The 24,516-nt window shown below is 42.5% G+C and overlaps 1 protein-coding gene across 1 annotated transcript in view; it reads left to right on the top strand.

Annotated features, from left to right (window-relative positions):
• Window positions 1–316: 316 nt before the first annotated feature.
• The window catches only part of FBN1 (fibrillin 1), a 158,971-nt gene continuing 134,771 nt past the window's right edge, over window positions 317–24,516 (top strand). Inside the window, exons 1-5 of the mRNA XM_069798288.1 lie at window positions 317–435; window positions 595–869; window positions 15,539–15,621; window positions 16,545–16,643; window positions 23,587–23,682. Of these exons, the coding sequence (XP_069654389.1) occupies window positions 700–869; window positions 15,539–15,621; window positions 16,545–16,643; window positions 23,587–23,682 (448 nt within the window). The 5' untranslated portion in view covers window positions 317–435; window positions 595–699. The remainder of the gene's footprint in view (window positions 436–594; window positions 870–15,538; window positions 15,622–16,544; window positions 16,644–23,586; window positions 23,683–24,516) is intronic.

Below are 24,516 nucleotides of genomic sequence, written 5' to 3'. Positions count from 1 at the left end.
GTGTTGCGCGGGCGATACTTGAAGAGGAGGGGGGGGAGAGAGGAGGGGAAAAAGGAGGAGGAGGAGGAGGGAAGGAGGGAGGAAGGGAGGGGGCAGCTGGAGCCGCAGCTGGAGCAGCGGTGGGTGCAGCGGCCGCAGCTGGAACAGCAGCGGGAACGGCAGCCGGCGGCGGCGGCTCCAGCGGGTGCGCGCCCCTCGCAGCGGGCTTCTCCCGGGGCGGGCGGGCTGGGCGCGGGGCTCCCTGCCCGCGGCGCGCCCCGGCCGGGCACCGCGCTCCAGCCGCCGCGGCTCGCCGCGGTGCCCGGCTCGGGGAGCCGGGAAGGGTTCGTGCCCGGGAGACGCTTCCAGCCCCGGAGCGGCTCCGGGAGCGGTGGCGGCGGCCGCGGGCTGTCCGCGGCGGGCGCGGCAGCCCCCGCGGATGCTGTTGGAGGGAAGGTAGAGTCCGCGCGGCTCCGGGCAGCGCCTCGCCATCCCCCGCGGCCGCCGCCTCCCGCGGGCGGGCTAGCGCCGGGCTGGCCGGGGGCCGGGGGCGCGGGGCGGCCGCGCCCGCTTTTCCTCGGTCCCTAACCCCCCCCCCCTTTTCTCTCCCCGCAGCTCGCCTTGGAGAGGCCGGTCGGAGGCAGGGCGGCGGGGACCGGCGGACTTCGGCGGCGGAGAGGAGGCGGCGGCCGCTCGCAGCCCGGGGGCTCGGGGGACGCGATGTGGCGGGGGCGGCTGCTGGGGATCGCCCTGGGAGTTGCCGTGCTGTGGGCGTCCCAGGCGGGCGCCGCCGCCGCCGGGCACGCCGAGGGGGTGAGCGCCAAGGAGAGCCGGGCCAGCCGGGCCAAGAGGCGAGGGCAGGGCGGCGGCGGGCACGACGCACTCAAAGGGTAGGTGCGGGGCCGGGCCCCTCCCGGGGTGCCGCCGTGCGGGGAGCGGGCGTAGATCTGGCTCCATACGTGTGTGTGCGCATCCGTAGCCGCTGCCCTGTTGCGGTGGGAGCTGGCGGGGGTGGGAGAGCTCCCCGGCCCCCCGCCCCCTCGGGGCTGCCTCTGCCGAGGGGCAGGTTGGGCTGGGGGCGGGGGGGGCGCCGGACACCGCCCGCAGCATCCCGGGGTAGCGCCGGGGCCGGGGAGCGCGGAGCCCCGCCGGCCTCCCCCCCCCCCAAGTTGTCCCCGGGGCAGGGCGCTGGGTCCCTTGCGCGCTGCAGCCTCACTTCGCCTTTGGGTGGGTGATGCTTCGTGAGGATGAGGCGCTGCAGCTCGGAGGTCCCTCATTTAGCTTCTGGGAAGGACATAGCTAAAGGCACACTGCGGGCTCCTGCATTCCTCCGGCGTCCCGTATTTCTGCTTTGCATAAAGCAGAGTAGCGACGAGGCCCAGAGAGCACGGCGTGTATGCCCTTTCCATTAGCTGCTCTCTTTCATCTCCACCTTAAACCTGTGCATCTCCTCTTGCGCTCAAGTGGACTGTCTTTGCGTATCTGGTGTTCCTTGTGACCTGGGGACAGCAGGCGGGAAGAACAGGGACCGTTTTTTCGTATCAGAGCTCTCTAGTACTAATAGGAGTGAGCCCAAGCATACACGAGTTCAAAATCATTACAAAACGTTGTGGTACATGCTTAGCAGAGTGGCTTTTTTAAAGGGTCAATCTGTGTCAGGCAAACTGTTTTACCGATTCTAACGGAACACCTTTCCGATGCAAAATAGTTAAGTCAGCTGAAAGGCATTGCGTGTGTGTGCATTTGAAAGCTTAGTTCACTGTAAAGGTGAAAAGCTTGCAATACTGGAAGAAAAAAGAGGTTTCCTTTTTCAGGTCTTTCAATGTACCTTTTCAGCCTGTAGCCAGATTCTTTGCTCATCAGGCAGAGGGCAAATGTAGCAAAAACTATATGGAGATAGTTATGCTTCAGTAAGGGATGCGAGCTATTTTCTTTCTTTTCCTGATTTCCTCAAGAAGGAGCGGTTACAACTTCATTTTTAGAGGCCTTGTTGAATATGCTTTAATTCCTTGCTAACTTCCTCATACTTGTGTAGTACTTTTTATTTATATTCAGATTTGCAATCTTGGCTTTTTTTTATGTTTGCCTGATTGGAAAAGGTTTGTGTTTTTAGGTCCCCATGCTGCAAAAATGGATGCAAGCTGTCGGTATTGTTTTTCAAGGATCTGATTTTGTAGGGTCAGACTCTCTTATTTCATTTCCTTATACCTTGTCACGAGAGAAATAGTTGGACAAAGTAGATTCTTCCTGTAACAAAAACTAGGAGGTGAGGAGGACATGCAGTAAAGTTTGTAGGACTAATTGCACATTAAAAGATGATAAGGAAAAATATTTATCAGAAAGTGCCTTTATTCTTCAGGTAGTTTTAATAAACTTTCTCATTATAGAACTCTGAGTTAATATCAAACTGACAAACACCATTTTCTGATCAGTGGGACAGAGTATGCCATCTAGCACATGTGCTGACTTGATGGACTTGGTGGGAGTTAGAGGCACGTTAGCTGAGGCTAAAATTTCTTTGGTGAATGTAACCGTTGCTCTAAAACTGTGCTGTTTAGACAGTAATAATAGTGCATTGAGAGATGATATTTCAAGTGTTAATTATTTTTGAAATCTAAAATGGGATAGGGTAGGTATTTAATCTTATGAGTTGATTTTTATGTTTAACTGAAGCCTTCCATTTTTTATGTACTTTGCGATGATTCCTCCTTTTACTGTGATTATCTATGAGTTACATATCTGCTTAGTAATCTGCAAATTTAGAGATAATGGCAATATCAGTTTTTTGTATTTTATGTCTTGGTCAATTATTTGGAATATTACAAATCTGAATGAGTGCCCTTGGGAAGCAGGTTCTTAACAAGGATATAATAATTTGCCAGATAATCTGAGATACAGTAAAGACAAAACAAATTATTAGTTTGGTTGCCTGTCAGACCTTTTCCTGTAACTCTCATTTGAGACTGAGTGTAGAGTTCCCAAATTGCTTGGAGGAGATTGTTAACACACAGTCATCTTGATCATTGTTAGGTGAATCCTGCTGGATATTTCCAGTTTAGAACTTGTGAGCGCTTCCTTAGGTGTGGTACTGTACTGTACAATATGAATGAAAAGAATTGTCATTTTAATAGACAAGGTTGGAACTAATTCTTTGGAAAGCCAGATGGAAAACATATTTTGAATGTGCAGGAACTGTATATACATTAGACAAGGAGAATTCATTGTTATTGAAGGACTAAAACACTAAAAATACGATTTTACAAGAAGACATACTATTTTTTTAACTTGTTCATCAGTACAAATACATTTGGGAATCTGAGAGTTGTAATACAAGTCATAACAGATGCTGGGGAACTTTAATTTCATGTTATTGTAGTTGACTAAGACTTTTTTTCTTTCTGCCATGAACTCTTGCTCTGATTGTAGGAGCATGGAGACATATTTTTAGAGAAAACCCTTTACATTTAGACTTTTTGTGTGATTACAATGACTATTGAAAGTCTTTTAGCATTTAAAGGTATTGAGGTTAGTCTCTGTGTGAATACTGGTCTTGTATGTTAAAAGGAAGGAGCCTAAGATTTGTTTCAATTCTTGTGATTTTTCCCACTTACATTTTTTACTCCAAGCTGTTGATTGCAGAAGATGTTTGCTTTTGTCCTTGTGACCTTTGCCTCATTGTTTATGCCAGTGAGCTGTCTGAACATATAACATGATTCTGGAAGTATATTTTAACTTTATAAATTATTTGGAAATGCCTCTTATGTACTAATTTTAAGACCTTAAGCCTGCTGCTCATGCAGTTTAAACTGGTCCAGCTATGAAAGCATTAGCAATGAAGTCCTTGTAATGCCATCTCTGTTTGGTCTAAGGCAATGTGTATTATGTGCTAATGTGGGGTGCCTCTAAGTGATCAGCAAGCAATCGGAATAAAGGCAGTAATTATTTCAGAATATAACTAGATTCTCCATTCATGGAAATGTTGCTGGAATCCATTGTGATTCAGCAAGTTAAAATAATAAGCCATTACTGAGACACTTTTATCCTCTGGATCCCCAAAACTTTAACACAAATATTAATGTATTGAATTATAAGGCATCAAGCTATTATGCTGCTACCCCTTAAACACCTAAGAATGCAGCATCAACTTCTGAAGAAATAAAACCTACAAAACTGGCCATGAATGGGAAGTTCTTTCTAAATGATACTTACTTGAAGTCAACCATTTATATGTGTTTCAATCATTTGAATATAAAGTAAAAAAAAAAAAAAAATTACTGGTGATTTGGTTGGTACTTGACTGAGTACAAGAAGTATTGTGCTTAAAGATCTTGGAATTAATTAGGATTTCCCATTTTCTGATGATGCTAGACAAAGACCTCAAACTCTAATGAGGATCAGTCAGTTAGTTCTTAATAATATTTTAAACAATGTTTTTCATGTTTATCAGTCTCTTCTCAGTATAATGGCCAAAGAAAGCAATTATTTGCCTAACAAATAGCTCAGCAGAAATTTTAAAAGAACTAAAATTTCTTCAAGATAGCTGAATTGTGACATGACTCTAATTAAGACACTAATTAAATGCATTTGTGCAAGAATGATTTAATTTCTTTGGTTTTATTAAGTTGAAATGATAGTGAATATTGCGGAACAGAATAGTTGGCTCCAAAATGATTCCTAAAACTCTTGGATTAAAGCTATTCAACAGGGGATTGAGGTTTTTTGGACCAATTTCATTTGGTCATCCCAAAGAAGTCCACAGGTTTACTGATATGCTTACTTGAGTAAACTTGATTAGATTTGACCCTTTTTATGCATGACTGCTCCCTAAAATAAAATAAATCTTATAAATCTATAACATAATTCCAGTATTCAACTATCTAATTAAGGCTTCTGGTTTTAGTTTTAAACCAATATTTACCACTAAAAGCCTGCTGAAGAAAAGGAGACTTTCCGTACCGGTAAATATTGGTTTATACTGAAAAACCTCAAACATTTTTGTTACCACTTTTGGCCTGCACACCTCTGGCCAGCTGCTGGTGCCACACCTTGTCAGTGCCACTCTGTGAGCAGGAGGCAGCCTGAATACTTGGGAATAAAAATCTTAATTGAAGATACCTGCAAGTTGCTATAATACCTGATGTGCTGAGCACTCACGTGGCTTCCAGGTGGCATGGCCAGCCTCCTTCCAGTCCTCTGTGCCTTACAGGGTAAAGCCTATATGGAGGATGAAGAACTTTTATGCCAGGGCATGCTAATGTAAGACCCGAAGTCCTTGGCAACTACACGTAGCATTAAGATTCTGCACCTCTCTGAATTTATTTGCCGATGGTTGTGATGCTATTTTTTTCTTATTACATTATCCTTGGAAATCTACTTCAAGAGTGAAATGAGTTCATAGATCTTGGCGCTGTGTCTCATCTAGATGTTTCCTTTCAGTAGGACTGTATGATGCGATTTGATGTAGGTGTGACTTTCTCTGGAGAGCAGGTTGTATAGATGAGGAGTAGGGAAAGCAGATGGAACCAAGCAAGAAGCTAGCACAGAATCTGTTCTGTGGCTGGCAATAGCTGTTACTAACACTTGCTGAAGGGTTAATATTTAAAGAGGGAATAACACATTATTTTCAGTTCTGATCCTATAGATATCTTCCCCTGGCTGTCACAATAGGTTTTAGTTACATCTTGGAATATACTAGTTCAAATACTATATGGAAATTTTAAAATTCATTTAATGAAAGCTGTCTGACAATAGTCTGCACTGGATTGCTTTAAGCAGAGCCAGTAGCAATGCAAAGCTCCCATGCTAGCATTCTTGTTTTAGTTCCATGTTGTTCTTCAGCCTGAAGAAAAACAGTAAAAAGTAAATAATCTTCAGGCCTACATAGTCTTTGTACTCTCCACTTAGATTTCCAAATCCTGTCATTCAGATACCATCTCTTTAAAAGGCATGGCCTTAATCCCAATTCTGGTTTATGATTTATGGGGATGGAGTTCTGTGCCAGCATAGTTTGTAGTGCAGACTTAGGACTCAATTCATTTTGGGCATGCCAGTGAAAAACCATCCTATGGTTAAAACTTTTGGTGGGTACTGTTGTAGTCTCCCTTTCACTGGTGAGTGTCTTAGGCACATGTGATTCTGTTACTAACTGCTTAGCCAGTCTTCCCCCAGTGGTCTTTTCTCATATTATATTGTAGCCTGACACAAGTGGTTTTGAAGTGCCATGTGTCTGTTTGAAATTTGAATCAGACCACCACCCCCACTCCCCCCCCAGATACATTAGAGGAATACTTTTTTCCCATACGATGATAGTAAGTCACAAATAGAGCAGAGGAAAAAGACTACAATAAACAGTATAGCAACATTCTTGATGTACTGTATGAAATGTGATTGTTTTGGAAATATTGTAAAATTGGCTTGGGGGACACAGATGAAGCAGGTTTCCTGTCACCAAGGACCACTTTGCCAGGGTGACACATTGAAGATCAGGAGGGCAGGATTGGATGTCATTCTTTCCCTTTCTTCCCCTCATTTGTTTGTTTGTTTGTTTAGGGCTGCATAGCTCTTGGCTGTATCAGGCTGGCCTGATAATGCTGACCCAGATGCTGCAGGATGGGTCACAGCTGGCCTGTGATGGGTTTGTACTTGTGTACAGAGTGAGTGGAGAATTTCATATGGGGTTTGCCACTTTGTGTCCCATCACAGGAAGGTACTTTGCTGTTCTCCATCCTGAGGGGTCCTGTGTAAGGCTGATTGTGGCTATGACTTAATTTCTTGGCAAGTTAGAAACAGATTTATGCTACAGCTCTTACTCAGAAGACAAGAGATGTCATGGTTTGTGCTTTCTTTCTTTCCTTGTGTTCCAGGTAATCATTTCCTTCCGTGGATTTGTGATGGAATTGTGTAATCTTTTGTGCGGTGTGTTTTTGTGGAGACTTTCTGATATCTGTTGGTGTTTAGCTCAGCGTTCATTGAGGGGGGACAGGTGGTGTTCAGTCTTTAGAAACTGGAAACATAAAGAGTTGGGGGGAAGAACAGCACCTGCAGAGAGTGCATCTGGTTGCAGCAGGGTACAGTTGTTGGCAGGTTGCAGTGCAGGTTTCCAGGGAGAGTTATTTGGAGGAGGCAGAAGAAGCCTCTGGCACGTGGCTGGGATGCTAACCACAGATGCACTTTTCTCAATCAAGAGCCCACTTAAGGTTTATAGAAGTAGACTTCTCCCCTGTTGTTAGATATCACAGGATACATTTTGTGTTCAGTGGTGGTTCTGCAAGCTGTTCACCAGATTCAGTCTGATCTGGGTATGTTTGCCTTGTTAACTGGATAAGCTACTACTCTATGTGCAACTTCACAGTGCCGTGCCAGAACTTTTGGGGCTATACTGAGCTTTAGGATGCAGACTTGAAGTAAGCATAGGGCTGCTGTCAGTTTATTTGGGAGCAATGGGAGGATCACTGGGTTAGGGTTTGGCAGGGACTGTCCGTCTGTCAGCTTCATTTACAGTGGTCCTTATTGAATAAAATTGCAGCTTCTGTTTTCCTGTGTGCTTATTTGCCTTTCCTGTGGTGTGTTGTTCAGCAGTGCTGCTCACTTAGGACAGCTTTTTTCATTGTCATTCATCTTCCATCCTACAAACTTCAATGTTTTGCATATGAGCTTCAGTACGAGTTTTGACAAGGGTCTCTTTAAATACATTCATGGACTCAGCAGCCTGTGATTATTAGAATAGTACTACCCAGAATGCAAGACCCAAACTGTTTAGCCACATGGATCACCAGGAAACTTCTTCTTGGTAGAAGTGTAGTAGACGTTGGCTAATAGAAAGCTATCTGTGCTTAAACAAGACTTTAGGAGCTAGGGATCTTTGAATGTATACATATGGAAATAGTAAGAAATTAATCATTAGCTTTTTTGCTTTGCAATAAGGTCACCTTCCATCTCGTTCCTCTTCTTCATCTCCTTGCTGAACCATAAAGATGAAGAGGATATAGATGCTTGTGTGTCATTTTGGTCTTACTCCCCAGACTTAGTAAATATTTTTGTAGAATGGAACAATTGTGGCCTGGAGTGTTTCTGATTAACCATCACACTGTGCTGGAAAATATATTTGTAGTTCTTTGGTCTTGTATTGTGGATGTCTCCTTTGGCTGTTTTCTCATCCATTCTGACTTTCCCGCTTCAGGTTTGGGGTTTTTTTTGTTTGGTTTGGTTTTTTTGTTGTTTTTTTTTTTTTTTAAGGATTTCAGAGCTACTGAACAGCCTCATTCATGCTAAGGTTGGTGTGTAGATAGAGGCATGAGAAGAATCATTTGCTTTTTTTTGTGACAACTCAGTAAAGTTGGGCTCTTCTTTGGGAGGTACATTGGCAGGTAAAATGTAGCCTGTTAAATTAAAACCTGTGCCTTCTGGTTTTGCTTATGCATCTTCACTGAAGTATGAAGGAGTTCTAGCTTTTATCTAGAAGAATATTTTGAATGTTGACTTGCTGGGGAATCTGTTGTTTTCCTTTCTACTTCTCATTTTATGAAATGATTCATGACCATTAAAGCCTCAGAAATACCAAATGAAAGCCGCAGTTCTTTTGTCTACAGTCTTAATCATTTTCATTCTCTTTTTCAAGATTCCCTCTCTCTCATGTTTTGCTGGAGGACATCAGAATATCCAGTGATGTTCAGCTGAGGTTTCAAACTAAAGTTTGTTTCCTTTCAGGAACATTTTTTTCCTCTTTTCTCCTTCTTTGTTTTTCCCTCTGATACTTCATATTTTTCTCTTCCCTGCATACACAGTAAATTACCAGTGGCTGCTAGGGACAAGGTGAACTAAACCAGTGGGATCCGTATCAACAGGGTTTTCCTGTTGCCTTATGGGAGACATGCAGGTAACTGGCCTTTTGAAAACACAGTATCACTATCCTAGCAAGGAGGCAGAGGGTAGGATACAGGTGTGTTGTGAAGGGAGTAGGAGAAATGCAGCTGTGTTACCTAAAATCTTCCAGTAGCCTAAGAGAGAGCACTTCAAAACACAAGTTAATGGCATTGCTTAATGCCTAAGGCCTAAGGGCATTCACTGACAAGTATTGATAGAAGTGTCAGGTTTATGAGACTCCCTAAATGCTTGCATTTGCTCCAAGGTAGGGATGGTGGGTGGCACCAGCTCATCCCGCAGCCTCTGGGAAAGCCTTGACAAGGGGCTGGCTAGCCTTGGGGCTTGGCTGGCAGAGATCCTGAGCTTGCCTGTGTGCTTTCTCTTGGAGGTGTACCTCCATCGATAGCCATTAGCAGGTACATGGTGAGTGTGGGAAGTGGTGCAGGAGGTATAAAGTGGTCTCTCCCTGTTGCCTATTGGAAGTGACATCTGGAGAGCTAAGCATTGCCCTAGCTCACAGTTACATGTTTCCCATGGGATGCTATTTAGTGCTACCAGGGTAGAAAGTCTATGATTTCTTGTCCCCTGAATGCACCTCTCTCTCTCTCTCTTTTTTTTTTTTTTTAAATAAGAAAGCACCTGCTGGATGCCTACTGTTTACCAGCTGTGCTTGTCTGGCCCAGCCGATAGTTTTAGTTTTTTGTAGTGGCATACTTGTACTTTACATGTCTTATACAGCCGTGTAGATTGGGCATCGAACTGGACCCATTGACATTCTCAAGTAGAACAATGAGGGAATACGTGCCAGAAACGCGTCTGTCCCTGGCTATGAATGAGAACAATGCCTGGCTGTCAGGTTAGATGAGTCTGTGCCTGCAAAAGAGATGGTCAGATTTTCAGAGCAAGTGCGGAAGAATTCACTTAATGTCAAATGCTGTTGTTGGATTGCTGTATTTAGCTGTCACAGTGTGATGGAAGTTAGGGTTAGAAAAGTGTTCAGTGTTGCTGTAGGAAACTTGCATGTCATTTTGAACTCTTGACTTGCACATAGGCCGGAGCCAAAGATACCCGTAGAGCTGCTCAGCATGTTATTTTTTCAGTTGAACTGAGCCAGGATTCTGGGACAGCGGTATCCTTACTGTCAGAGTGAGAAATAGTTATCGTATTAGGCTCTCTGCATGGCACAAACATCCAGGCTCACTTATTGCATGGTAAAAATGAATACATCAGATGCAATCCTTTGAATGTAAAAAAAATATTTTGCTTAAAAATGCGTGCTTATCCTTTATAGGATAATGGAAGCTAAATTTCATATTTGCTCTCAAAGTCTAGCATTGTTTCCTAGATTTTCCTTTTATATGATTGAAATAAATAGCTTCAAGAGTCGTCTTAATAATCTTCACCAAATAACGAAAAAGGGCACAGTGACTGAAAACATCCTGTTTTCTAATATTTAGCTAAAGAACAGAGAAGCAATTCCTGTTTAAAGTATTTGGGGTACCTGGAAATGAGGCTTACGCATGTTAAATGCAGACCTGCGTTTGTGCTTTTTGCTCTATCCCATCAACATAGTTAAGTTTCTCAGTTTGCGGATGTGCTCACTGGAAGTGGTGAGGTCTAAGGACAACCAGGCTTCTTCACTGGGCTGTCATATGCAGAGTGGTATGTGTCAGGTGGCTTGGGAAGGCTGCCCATCCCGTGCTGTAGCCGTTAGCTGCTGCGTCCCACTGGGAACTGGACCTTCCCTTCCCGGTTCTGCTTTGCTTGCTGCTCCTAGGAGGAGGGGTTAGGCACCAGCGCAGCAAAAGGAGGTGCTTTTGATATTGACCTCTAATTTGTGCACCAAGTACGTGGCTTCTGTCGTTTAGGTGGGGAGGGACCTTGGAAGGCCATGTGGTCCAACTCCTGCTCAGAACAGGGCAAACTTAAATCGGGTTGCTCATGGCTGTGTTCACTAAGGTTTGGAGTATCTCTAGGGAGGGAAATTCTTGATTTGGTGAGAAAGCTGAGTAAAGCTCCAGTGGAGTCAGCAGAGCTGGGCCGCTCTGTGCTTTTAGCATTTCCTCTGAGATCCTGAGAAGTTTAGGAAGGTACATAAAGCTGTTTTACAGCAAAAGGTATAGATCTGATTATGTCTCTGGAAAATTACTAGTAAAAGCTATTCCTCTTCACGTTCTGGAGCCTTAGCTACTATTTCTTAGTACATTGGTTGTATTCAGACTTGGCTACTATTTCTTAGTATGCTGGTTTTATTCAGACTTAGACAACCACACTTTTAAGACCAGCCTACCATTTTTTCAGGTTTGTCATGCTTTTTAACTCCTAGTGCAAGCATGGAAGCACCACTCCGATTCTATGATCAGCAAATAATTCTGGGTACAGTTTTAGCAGGTACCGGTGTTACCCATGTAAGAAGAAAAATAGGCAAAGGCTTCTCTAAAAATAACCGTTGGCTGATGGTATTGCTTTAAATTGTATCTCTTCTGCCAGAAAATTGTGTCCCTACGTTATATTAAACATATGTTAGCCACTGCAGCCAAATAGTTAATAGAAGTCCTTCATTAAACATTTTCTTGCAAGGAAGAATCCCTGTGTGTTTTCCTAGGGAGAGGAAAAGTGAGTTCAGGGAGCAATTAGAAACCCTTCCCAGTATCCCTGCATCTCAGCTGTAACTGGGGATCAGCTGTCTTACTCTCTCAGCTGCTCTCTGCCCACTCTGTCTGGTCTCTCTGTCTAATTTATTTGAGACCCATGCTTTGGGTTTGATTCAGCCTGGGTTACGCCAGTGCTGGCCGGTGCATGGCAGTGCTGCTGACAAAATTTCCGCCTGAAGCCTTGCTCACAGCAATGCCAGAAACTCTTCCTCCCGTGGGAGCTGCAGATGGGCAATGCTTTCTTCGGTAGAGGGCTGTAATTTCCTCGAGGGGTCACAGGCAGGGCAGAGCAGGGATGTACAGAATTAGCACACCCCCCCGGGCAGGCTGCAGCACTGGGCTCCGACTGTGTCTCTGCCGGGGCCCTGGAGAGGACAGCCACAATGCTGGAGGTGCCCCCGCCGTTCTTGGGCTGGGTAGTGTTCCCAGCTACCGGCTTCACACGGGGCTTTTGAACACCTCCCTCGCTTCTCTGGCTGTCGCGTACCCTCGCTGCCTGGTTGTATCTGATAAGACGGCACTGCCAAGCTTAGCATGATTTGCTTCCCATCGCTTTACATTTGTGTCCCCGCTCCATAAATCCACCCCCAACTGCTGGGTAATTGCGTGAAATTCTGGAGAGCCGGGCAGTCGTTCATCCTTGCTGAGACAGGGCATTGCGAGCAGGAGTAGCAAGGGAGGGTGGGACCCTGTTGGTCCTTTTTGTGAGACAATGTCAGTGTTGCCCCATGGAGAAAGGAGACCGTTTATTTCAGAATGCGTGACGAGCGGAGACTGCGTTGCAGCCACAGCCCGGGGGTAGCACAGCGCTGACCTGGGGCAGAACCACGTGTGTCCATCTGAAGGAGCTGATGCTGCAGTCCTGCCTGGGCTCCATCCCCATGTGGGTGGGAAGGACAAAGCTTTACTTCGGAATCGGGGTGGAGGTTCCCTGCGGTTGTTCCTGAAGAAGAGTATCTTCTAGTTTGGTGCACGCAGCTGCTGTCAGCCAGACCTATCTCTCTGAAGTGTTACTTATCAGAATTTCCAGACGAACTTTTTTCTCTCTGCTGTTCCAAGGCTTTTCTAGTCGATGACTTATGTCTTTTGATAATTATTCAACTCATTTTGCTACTGAATTTGTACTTGCATATCATTAATCAAAGACATAATTTTTTGTTTATTTTGGACATCTTTGATGAAACTCTGGGCATCAGTCATACTGTCTCTCAGCACTGTACCATTACAGAAATCCTTTTATACTTTACAAGTTCATAAGTGACTCTAAAATAAAGTGAAAGACTTGTATTTTTTAAATTGCAATGGGAACAGCTTTGTTCCTGAGATGTTCTCTCCCTCCTCTGGGCTTTGGAGTGAAAGGAAGGTGCTGTGGGCACCGCAGGTAGCTTGGGATGTATAGATGCATTTCTGCTTATTTTACTATTATAAATCAGGTTTTATAACTGAACTCTGTTTGTAGTGCAGTTCAGGAAAACAGTTTTATAAGAATATAAAATGCTTCTTTAGTATTCATAGCCTATAACATCAGCAGGAAAATATGCTCTATTAAACACAACAGTGGGTAACTGTTTAAAGTAAGTACCACGATAGAGCCTTTACAATTTGATTGATGGTTTCCATGATTTACATGAGGTAAATTGTTATTCCCTTGAATACTTTATTTATTTATTTATTTATGGGGATTTATCACTGTAGTGTCTGATCACCTCATAAATATCAATGAATTTAATGTTCAAAATTAATTCTTTTTAAGGACATTTTGCAAATAGGCACATGTAAAGAACACTCGCTCCCACTCAAAGAAGTAGCATTCAGACTTTAATATAGGTTTCTTTTATAAGCTAGACAGCAGTTTTCTGACGAAAAAGTGTTCCACTGGAAAATGCACTTGTCAGGCTCAAACTGTTCCATGGAAGTACAGTTTGATGACTTTTTTTTTTTTAAAGCTAAGCACGTTGCATCTGAGTTGGAGCTTCTTGGGTGTACGGCGTAGCCTACTCTGTGGACAGCTTCAAAGCTCTCGGGGTCTCTGACTTCATGGTTGCTGGCACATCTAGGTTTTCCAGAGCTCCATTTTGGAAACAGATTTCAAAAATCGGGTTTCCCCGTGGCACAGAAATCTGCTCCTGACTCCTAACTTGGACCAGATGGTCCCCAAAGCCATGTACTTGCTGAGACTGAAATTTGACAGAGTACCTAAACATCATTTTATGGTCAGCTGTTTATAGATTCTTACCAACCCGGATCGGAAGTGGGTGGTTTATGCCGGTAGGTTGTAACAGGTAGCAACAAACCCATTCTGTCTGTCTTAATAAGTTCCATTATTTCTTCTGACTGGAGAAGGTGAAAAGCAATCTCACTTGTCTGCTTGCCAGTCTTACTTGGCAGATGATCGTGGAGCAACATTTGGCATAGATGAACAGGGAACTCTAGGAAAGTTACATGGTTATAGCCCTGCAGGGAAGTAGCTGACATTACTAAAACTGAATACATTGGAATTATATGAATAAGACTTTGAGTTTGTAACACCAGTTGCAGGAAGGGAAAAAGGCCCTGCAACAAGTCCAATTGTGTTGCTCACATTCACCTCGGTTACCACTTTGTAATTATCCAGAACCAGTGGAAGGTAATGGTAGTATCTGCTTTGACTTAAGTAATTTCTGGCCAAGCACTTAATGAAAAGACTAGGTGTCACCAAAGCTGGTGTAATCAGAATACTGGAAATTCCATTAACAATGCAGATCCCTAAATAAATAGAGTATAAAAGTCTTGTTAGTTAGAAAATGTGCATAAATAGATGTTTGTATATATCGAGATTGTTTGTCTTAAGTTGCCTCACCATATGAGGTAACTGTTGTTTACTTAGACATTGCAATATTAGGGATGAAGAACTTTCTGAAAGACCAAGGACAAAATAATAATAAAAAACCCTTCCTAAAACAATAAACACTTTAAATCTGTCTCTGATCTGTAGACAGTATTTTAATAAAGCAGTTTCTAGGAAGTACTAGTTTATAGCTAGCTTTAGTTTCATTAATTTATTGAGTAATTGCTCACAATATTAATAGAAGCTGTAAAATTTTCCTCTGATAAGATTATTAAACATACAACAAAAGAAGGCACATTTTCCAATTTTTGAAGCTATTCTTACTGGTTTTACTTGCATGGATAGATGCATTAAATAAATAGGACAGGGTAGATAAAAAAAAAAAGATTTATTATTTGTGAGCGGTATAGAACCATTTCAACTTTTCTATTGTTACCAATGAAATCACAATAGGAATAGTGTCATGTCCTGTCATCTTTCATTGTAAATTCTAGTGATATAATTATTTGAAAGGGTAAACACGGATGAGAAGAATGGGTTGGAAAGAAAAATTCCTGTGGATCCATCATTTAAGAAGGGCAGTAGGCCCTTCATATTCATTTCACAGGACCCTATCTCTTTACATGCACTCACATCCCACCCTTGACTTTTTTGATAGTAAGTAATTTTTTGCTAATGAAGCATTTACATATTTTGGCTCATTTATTTGGCTAATGTCATGGTTGGCATGTTTCACTCATGAATACATAGTTTTGCTCATGGACAAAATACAGAAGAGTAATGTTGATTTAGATTAAAGAAGAGAAAGCAACATGAAGCTTAAAAATTATCAAAGAGCACTAGATTTCCTCTGTGTTCACTAATGATGTTGGGTGTGATCCCTCATTTTGTATTTAAATGGGAGTTTTGCTCAAAAGCCCTGTATGCTTCTTTTCCAGATATGGAGTGATATGAGACAAGGTTTGGCCATTCTCTTCCCGTTGTTCAGATGTTACTGAATTGATTTTGTGTTTATAATGCAATTTTCAATTTGTGAAAGTGTATGTTACCTAAAAACCCCCACAACTGAAGGCATAGAGTTCTGCTAAAAACATACAACACTTCTAGATTTAATTATTGAAATGTATATTGCAGTGATTTACTTTTTCCGTTTTTATGCCTCTACTTTTAAAACATATTTCTGAGTAAAAATAAGAATTCGTCCTTTTTTTTCCAGACCAAATGTGTGTGGATCACGTTACAATGCTTACTGTTGCCCTGGATGGAAAACTTTACCTGGTGGAAACCAATGCATAGTCCGTAAGTTAATCCAGTTATGTGTTATGACTGAGGTTTATCTCTGTCCCTCTACGTCAGGGTATTTTTAATTGCATACCAGAACTGAAATGGTTTCTATATGGTTTCAATAGCAGCTGTACATCATTTCTTTACCATTTTAAATATATTAAGCTAATATACAAAGTTTTGTGGGCTACACTGCAGTGATGTGATACCAGTATTTAACAAAGGATTAATCTCATCCACATGTTCTGTTTAAGTCTGTGGTAAAGGGATCCAAGGGGTGTGTGGACTCTCAGGAGCGAGTAGCTGTGGAATATGTTAATCTATTTAAGTAAATGGAAGGAGGCAACAGCATTGGGCCAGCAAGTACATTTTCTCTGCTTGTTTGGACCATATCCCTGAAATACATATGTAGGGATATAAATACGTACGTACATACATCATAGTGCTGTATGCATACTTGTGTGTAATGGTACAATGTACCAGAAATAATTGTTAAAGGCACTTTGCCTAAGGCTGATAAGACCCTCTCCAGAGATACTGAGGCAACGTGCTGTCAGATGGGAATTATTACGCTTGTGTGTGTCTGGTGCAGAAATAAAGGGAGCATTGTAATGCTCCCTCAGTGCCATCCTTCCTCCAAGAGTAGTCTGGTAAAATGGACCACAGTTTCACTTTTCCAAGGAAATCTCCCTATATCTAGTGTGGCCTGCGGCATGTTCCCAGACCTTTTCATAACAGATTGTGAAGGTCTAAGTTTTAGCTGTCCGCTACAGAGATGCAGATGAACAAGAGGAGCTGTTTTAGAATCTGTTGTATGCAATTTAACGAGTTTGTAGGTATTTATGTTATGGTACTGAATGCATATTTTCTATCAGGTGTTTTTTGTGTGTCTGGGGTTTTTGAAACATATTTTAAAGGCATTTATGTTTTCTTTATAGCAATCTGCAGACATTCCTGTGGGGATGGATTTTGCTCTAGACCAAACATGTGCACATGCCCAAATGGTCAGATAGCCCCCTCCTGTGGTTCAAAATCAAGTAAGTATTTCTTCTGTGTCTTTGATATTGCTCTTTTGAGTCTGTGAAGCTACTAAGGTATGTAAGATAGTTCAGTGGTCAATATTTAAGACAAATAACCTCTGAGTCACCAGGCAGACTTTTACCACAGGAAAGAAAGTGTAGCCTTCTATGACAAAAGTGAAGAATGACTCAGAGACTAGCTATTGGGGATACTTTTTTTTGCCAAATCAAAACCAAATTAGTTTTATGAGAAGCTATATTCATTTGCCAGTTTGTAACACTAATTCCACTCTTCCTTGCTTTCTGGAAAATGCCTTATCTCTATTCAATGCTGGACTTGCACTCATATACAGCACAAAAGTTGCAATGATAGAGAGATGACTTTTGACAATGGCTGAATTTGACTTGCTTTGTAATTCTACTCTCATTTTGGGGGTTACTAAGCCAGACACTATGCTGTATTTTACATACGTAGGCCTACAAGTATTATAGCATTTCTTTGTCAGGCTCAGTACGTATCTTCTGAATCTAATATTGCTGACTTTATTCAAGTGATACTTCTGTAGGTGCTAGAGGCACAGAACTGGTCAAGGTTTTTAAGTGGAACAGCTTTTCATCAGGAGAAAACAGATGCTTTGGAAATGAAACTTCTCAGAGAGATGACTTTTCTTAGAAATGTTTGGATTTCAGGTTTTCAGGGAAGGTTCCTGAGATCCAGAAAAAAACAAGTAAAATTAAATTCATTCAATGAACCAGGTAGCTCAATGGCTCATCATGGGTAGAGTATCTGATATGAAGTAGGATTTTGCTTGGGATAGTATCTCAGTTCATATCTGAGATGCCAGCTGTTAAGTCCACTGTATTCTCATTTGAGTATGGTGCTTGTCTCTTAGAATGTAGATGATTTTGATTTTTATGTAAAATGTGAAGTTTCTGGGAAGAATTTTGGAGGAAACTGCTTCCCACAAATGCCCATAACTGGACAACATGTTAAGTGAAGTCAGTGGGGGATGCACTCAACTGAGGTCTGTAATATTATGCAAAATGGTCATCCTTTTAGTTCTGAATATCTTTTCAGACTCAATGTGTGGTCTGCTTTGCCCCTGTATTTTCTACCTTGCCTTTTTTTTTGCTTTCCTAGTTGATAAGAGTTTTCCCACATAACTGACCACTTCAGCTTGTGGCTTTAGCATCCTTTTCATGCAATAACAGTGGAAAAACAATAACAACTGTGGAATGTAATGGAATGGCATGTACTAAAATGGTAAATATTGTTCTTTGTAGTTCAACCCCTTTCTCAGGCTCCTGTGATGTCTGTTGGGGAGAAGCCAGCATGAGGAGGGTATGGAGCTCCCAGAGAGTACTGGAAGGAGGAAGGTGTGCAAAATTCTGCACAAATGTGTGTGTTGTTGCGTTCCTGCCTCGGTTTGCAGCTACTATTTTACCAGGTGCATACGCCCTAATCCTGTAAGCCAGTAAAGGAAAGTATGACCTTCTCCCAGGTCCCCTTCGGGGTACAGAAGGAGAGAGATATCCCTACATCTGTCCCATGTTTTGGCACCTTTGTAAAAGGCAGGAACGAGTGGGCTTTAGTATTACCTCCTTTTTTTTCTTAGGCCACACTGAAGTATTTTGTGAGTCAAGACTTAAAAGAAAAATAGAATATGAGTAAAGTTACGGTTCTTCTTGTGGTTCTTTTTCTGAAATATTCTACCATTGATCTCCATAGTTTTAGCCTTCATTGGAGTTGCACAGATAAGTGGGTGCAGAAGGACTTTACTACAGTTTTTAGTCAAGCAGCTTCTAAAGCCTATATGATGTAGCTATTTTGGTTGTTGACAATTACTTCTCCTAGGTATGAATATTCTACTAATCATATTCTTTAATCAGTGCTGACATTATTTTCCTTACATTGCCACTCTCAAATGTTGCTTTTCTGTATACAATATAAGTATCAACACTTTACAAGTAGACCTAGCACTTGGCTTAAAAAAGATATTGTTTATATCTTGTTTAATCAGTGCAATAATTTAAGCTACGTTTTGTGTGTGCAGTCATATCACCTTTATTTATTAAAACAAACCAATTCTGAAAGCAAAAGTGTCTTGAATTGTTGTAGAGAGAAAAGGCTGCACTGCCTCTGTGCACTCTTGTGTAATAATGTTTATGATCCAGCACCTCATTAGGGCTTACAGAACATACACTTTCTGTAAGTCATTTGCTCTGTTGGCACTGTAGACAAAATCCATGAATACGTATTTACACAATAGACCACAATGACTTAGATCTGCTATTAGGAAACAAAGTAAACATACACATTAAAAACACAGTTTGACATCAAAGGGTTTCTGTCAACTCCCATTGGTAACAGTTAATATTTTGTCAGAATATGCATTCATGAAATCTTATTTTAATTATACATTTTAACAAATGAGAAAAAACTCTTCTTAAAATAATAAAAAAAAAATACATGATACAAGTTTGTCACATTCAAAATACAAATAAAAAATATGAGTGAAAATGCCATGATTTCTCAGGATTAAATGTATGGTTTCTGATATATGAGATGTGTCTCAGTTATCTTTTGGATATTTTAAGCTATGTGTGTCTTTAGTACTTAAAGAATCAGTAGTGGGCACAGATTTTATAGCATGTACAACCATAGGCAGAAACCGAATTCACGGTGGCTCTTGTAGACTGGTTGTCTGCCAGAATGAAATAATTAATGCAAACTGGAAAGCATGTGGATTGGAAAGCAAAGCAAAGCCTTCAAGTTTGATTCTTATGCAGGTCAGTTGTTGGGACTTTTCTGGTTACGAGTCAGCTTTAGGAATCCGATTCATGGTTGAAAAGAGCAACCAGTGGTTTTCTCAGCAGGGATTTTTGTGACATCAGTGAACTTGCTGGCCGAGTAGTGGTTATTTCTGTGTAATTACTGAATTTTTGGGTATGCTTACAGTAGGCTTGGAGGTAAGATTGCCACGTGTGGAGGCATCCCCCCTGCTGGCTCTGATGTGTGGGTGGCTCTGACGTTGCAGGTGCGCGTGTGGGGAGATGTCCTACACCCTGTGCTGTGCCAGCTCTGTGGTGGCTGCTCTGCTGCTACCTCCCAAGCCACCTGGGCCGTGGCTGCTTTGGCTTTGTCTGTTCATGCTGCAGCCGTGCCCCTGTTTGTGCTGCAGACGTATCCTACCATCCCGCCATGTTGTTGGAGTTGCTGCTCTGCCCTTGTGGGAGCTGGGGGGGTGAATGAGGAGGAGGAGGGTCTCTCCTTCAGCATCAGGCACCCCCTGCTGCCCCCAGGGTTACGGGTCAGGTGTGTCTCTGAGCTCAGCCACTGTTTTTGCTTCCAGCCTGTTTTAGTCAGAATGGCTTGGGCTGGCCTAAACTGGGAAGGCATTTACTGATGGGGCTGTCTCTGAAGGAAGGGAGCCATGGCAGAGGCAGTGAGACCTGTGGTGGGTGCTGGGGGTGGCAGCCGGCGGGGACAAGTGTCTGCGCCCCCCCGGCAGGCTGGTTACGCTGCCTGAGTGCAAAATGGGGCCTGCTCCGCTCCCCCTGCTAGCAGCCTCAGAGGCACCAGCCGGGGACTGAGGTCTTCCGCAGGGACCGTGTGCTGCCGGGGGGGAGGCCGGAGCCTGGGCCCTTGGCTTCGCGCCCCAGGATCCCACTCCTTGGGGTGGTGTGGGAGATGTCCATTCAACGGCAGTAAAACCTGGACCTCAGCCCCTTCCCTTATATTCTGCTGCTGTCAGAGGTGGTAAAAGGTCTTGAATTTTAAATGTTTCCAGAGCTTTCAAGGCTGCTGTGGGTTTTCTAAGCACCCCATGCAGGGCTGCAGGCCCGTGTCCCGTCCTGGCGCTAGCTGCCATCCCTCTCCTGAGTCAGTCACTTGACAGAGAAAGCACGCGGAGCATCTGGGATGCGATGAGACCGTCATTCCTTGTTTACAGCTCCTGGCAGACAAAGCCCTGCGTCATGCACGGCCGGGGTTGGGAGTGTTTCTTTGGCAGTGGCACAGAGAGACGAGAGGCGGCTTCTCCTCCGGGTGCCCGCCGGCCAGCCCTGCAGAGTGCCCTCGGCCTGGAGGTGCTGGACGAGTGGCTCCGCTGGTTTTCCCACCTGAGGATCGCAGACCCTCACACCTCACGTTTTTTAGTGTGGGATCGCAGAGTAGATGGCTTGTGTGTTACCGTTCTTCTGCTTGGTGAGCTCCTGAACGTTTCGTGAGCGGTTGTGGTGTGATGAAGTCTTTACTCAGTTTTGCTGAGAATTTATTAAAAAAGTCAGGAACTGTTATGCTTAAGCGTGCAGCTTGTTGTTTCACTTTGATAAACAATGCAAATGTTGTCCACACGCAAAGTGTGTGTGGATGTGTTTGGTCTCGCTGGCTCTTTTGCAGGTTTATAAAGCTATGTTCCTGTGGTTATTCCTGTTTTGACTTCAGAACTTTCCAGTGCAGACTGTTTACAAATTGGACACGAAGGAGAACAATAATTGATTAAAAGCAATAATTTATTAATGTTGTTAACGTTGCCTGTGGATGTCCAGTTAAGGCAAAGCTATATGCATGGATTTACTAGCCTTATGGTAATTCATGTGCTTTTTCCTTGAGTCTCTGTCAGTGTGATACCTTGGAACAGGTTATTGAATTTACTGGAATATCTCTGATGACATTAATGGAGTTGTTGATAGAGCTGAGAAAAGAGACTATGGACCTGCATTAATATGCTACTTTTCAAAAATGCAGTCTTAAAATCATCATCTGAGCTCCAGACAGCCTTCGCATGTCTATAAACTTTTCAAAGGGTAATATTTCAGAATGGTCTGTATGAGTTTGGAAATACTATTTTCAACGTTCCCTCAAAAGAAGGCAGAAAATAAATAGTTAGTTTACTGATTTTCTTGCATGGTAATAAGGGAGAAAGCTCATTGATTCGAATGGCTCATTTTAATAAAGATGTCTGGGTGTCCCAGCAGTCTCCCATAATGATTTTAGTTTAAAAAGGAGGAAGACATATTTTACCTTGGAAAAGTTCCTTTAAGAAGCAGTAAGGCAAATTATGGAAGCTCTGTGTGTGTGTGTGTGTTATGTGTAAAACCACTCCTTATCCCAAAATGGGGAAATATACTTTACTTTTACTTGAATAAATAATATGAAAATCATCATATAAGCTACTGTTAACCTTTTTATCTCAAATGTAGTTCAAACTATTTAAATGGCTTTGGTCTTCATGTGGGAATGGAAATTAGCTCTTGGCATAGCTTGCTCTAATTGAAATCAGTTTGTGGTTTTCAAGTTCCTTCCCTGCTTGACAGATGATATCATTTCCTATGCTTTTTGTAATCCCCTCTGTTTTTCTAAGATTGTATAAAGCTAAGTTGAACTACACGTTTTAAAGTAACTATACACCTTTTTCTGACCTACTTAGGACATTGTCCAAAAATCTTCACCAGATATTCACTCTATATTCACAGACAATTTTACTTTTTGTTGAGGAATGTTAGTACATTTTTGTTGCCTGAAGTACTGAAGTACATCGGAAGTAGAACAAAGATGTATCATAGCTATTAGACATATAAGAAATGTAACATACAGTTTTTACTTTTATAATTGAAGAATTAAGAGTACCAGTGTTTTAAATGCTAGACTGTTTTAAATCCTTTCTCCAATTGCATGTTTAACTTCTGTTCTGTGGATTCCTATTGCTATAGAAGGCAATACAGTTAAAATGATTATTTCTACTTGAAAATAAAAATAAAATTCCATTGACATACTTCTGAACTGTAAAAAGCCAAATGATGCTTAAGGGCTTTGTGCAACAGGAAAAATTCAGTGGTTGGCATGGCACCTGTTAGCAACAGGCTCTGGCAGGACATGCAATTTCTGTTTTTTCAGTCCTGAGCATTTCAGACAGCATGGTGTAGGTATCCAGTGCTCCATCACAATCTACTGAAATGCTGATCTGATCGTAATCCTATCTGAGGAGGAGCCTTTCATGTGGTTCCTGTTAAGAGGGAAACCATTTCCCGGCTGCTTACTGGAGTGCTGGCCCCAGTTCACAGCTGTGTAGGACAGCGGGACCTGTAAGGAGGACTTCACTTTGTCGGGAGGCCTGCCTGCTTCTCTGTGCCTGATGAAGAGCCTGACATACTTTAAGTTGTTCCTAACGTCTACTTAAAAAGTATATTTGTCCTTATTATTAGAAAAAATGCAGCACAGACTTCTATGCTTTACTGGCATGGGAATTAAGCTGCATGTTAAGTCATTATAAATGATGGGGCTGTGGCTGAGGAGAGCGTGCCGCTGCTCCCCCGCCTCTGCTCCTTGCAGGGGAAGGTTGTTGGCTCTGTGGGAATGCTGTCTGTGAGCTCCGCAGCCCCTAAGCACCGCAGCTAGCAGCGCCTTTATCTGGAGATGGCGTGACCCCACAGATGGCATACAGAAAGAAATTGCTCTGTTATTTTTCCTTCTCATGCAAGAAGTCCTACCTGGGCAGATCAGCTTCTGATATTGCGTGTGTTGGCAGAACCAGGCTGTCTTCAGGAGCTTCCCTTAAATGCTGCTCTTTAATACTTCCCTCCCACATTGTGCAGATGATAAGACTCTCTTCTTGGTGGTATTTGCCAGAAGTTTAGTACTTTTCCCTTATTAATGGCCTTTTCTCATCGTTGCAAACTGGGAGACAAATTCTGTGCATTTATGCTCATATGAAATGCCTTTGACTTTGGTAAATAAGGCTGGTATCAAATTCTTGCACCATGTCCTGTATTCCTTAGGATCCATAAATCAATATTGTTTTCTGTACTGCCATTTTAAGTATCTGTCCTAAAATATGCATCCTTGGTTTCTGATTCACAGACTCAATCCCTAAAAAAAAACCAAACCCCACCCTTAGCAGACAGTTAAGTGTTTCTGACTGGTTTGATTTAACTGAGGAAAATCTTTTTTCCTTTGAAGTACAACACTGTAACATCCGGTGCATGAATGGAGGTAGCTGCAGTGATGACCATTGCCTCTGTCAGAAGGGTTATACAGGAACACACTGTGGACAGCGTAAGTACACTTTTATTAATGTAGATACTGTGTATAGTTAAGTAATTCTGGGGTGTGTGGATTGGGCACCCTTTAGCACTAAATTTCAACTGATGTTGAGCTTGTTTTTGATCAGGTACAGTGGAATTTTACAGGAAAACACATGACTTTGTAATGAATGCCGAGTGAATTCTTTCTGATCAGGACTATTAAAATAAACATCATGTGAATTCATAATAATTGGATATAACTTGATCCTGTAGTTCTCACACTACCATAATTCCCATTGACCTCCAGGGCTTTCCACTCACTAGAGCAATAGGCCATACATTGAGATTTTACATGGGATTCAGTTTTCATCTTATAGACAAAATTAAGCTTTTTAATACAAAGCCTTGTTTTAATTTCAGGGGTTTGCTTCGGACTTAGCTAGTATGCTTTAGGAATTTTGCTCATTTTGATGTTGTCTTGTTAGAGTTGATGGACATATTTTTGATTACCTCAATCAATCCCGAGCCAACAGCCATCCTGGATCCGCTGCTTGAAATCTTTCCCAAACTGACTCTGGTGGTCTCTTGCTCTTCTTGGCTGGAATGCTGTGAAGAAACTCAAATAAAGATGTAGACACTGATTTTAACCAAGGCTGTCATGTTGCTATCTGGTCAACTATTGGTCTGACAGGGAAAATGTGTTTAGCTCATTTAATGAAAGCCTTTTGTGCTCTGTCAAAATCAATGGCACACTTTACATGAACTTCAGTGGGACCAGGAATTTACCCTAATAATCTGGAAGAGGATCACATGGTGAAAGGATTAAGAATTGTATTTCTGCCTTCTCTGTGAAATATCAAGTGGT

The sequence above is a fragment of the Haliaeetus albicilla genome, chromosome 12 (assembly GCF_947461875.1).
Source record: "Haliaeetus albicilla chromosome 12, bHalAlb1.1, whole genome shotgun sequence".
Classification (NCBI taxonomy): Eukaryota; Metazoa; Chordata; class Aves; order Accipitriformes; family Accipitridae; genus Haliaeetus; species Haliaeetus albicilla.
Note: the sequence above shows the minus strand (reverse complement) of the source record. Positions and strands in the feature narration are given on the sequence as shown.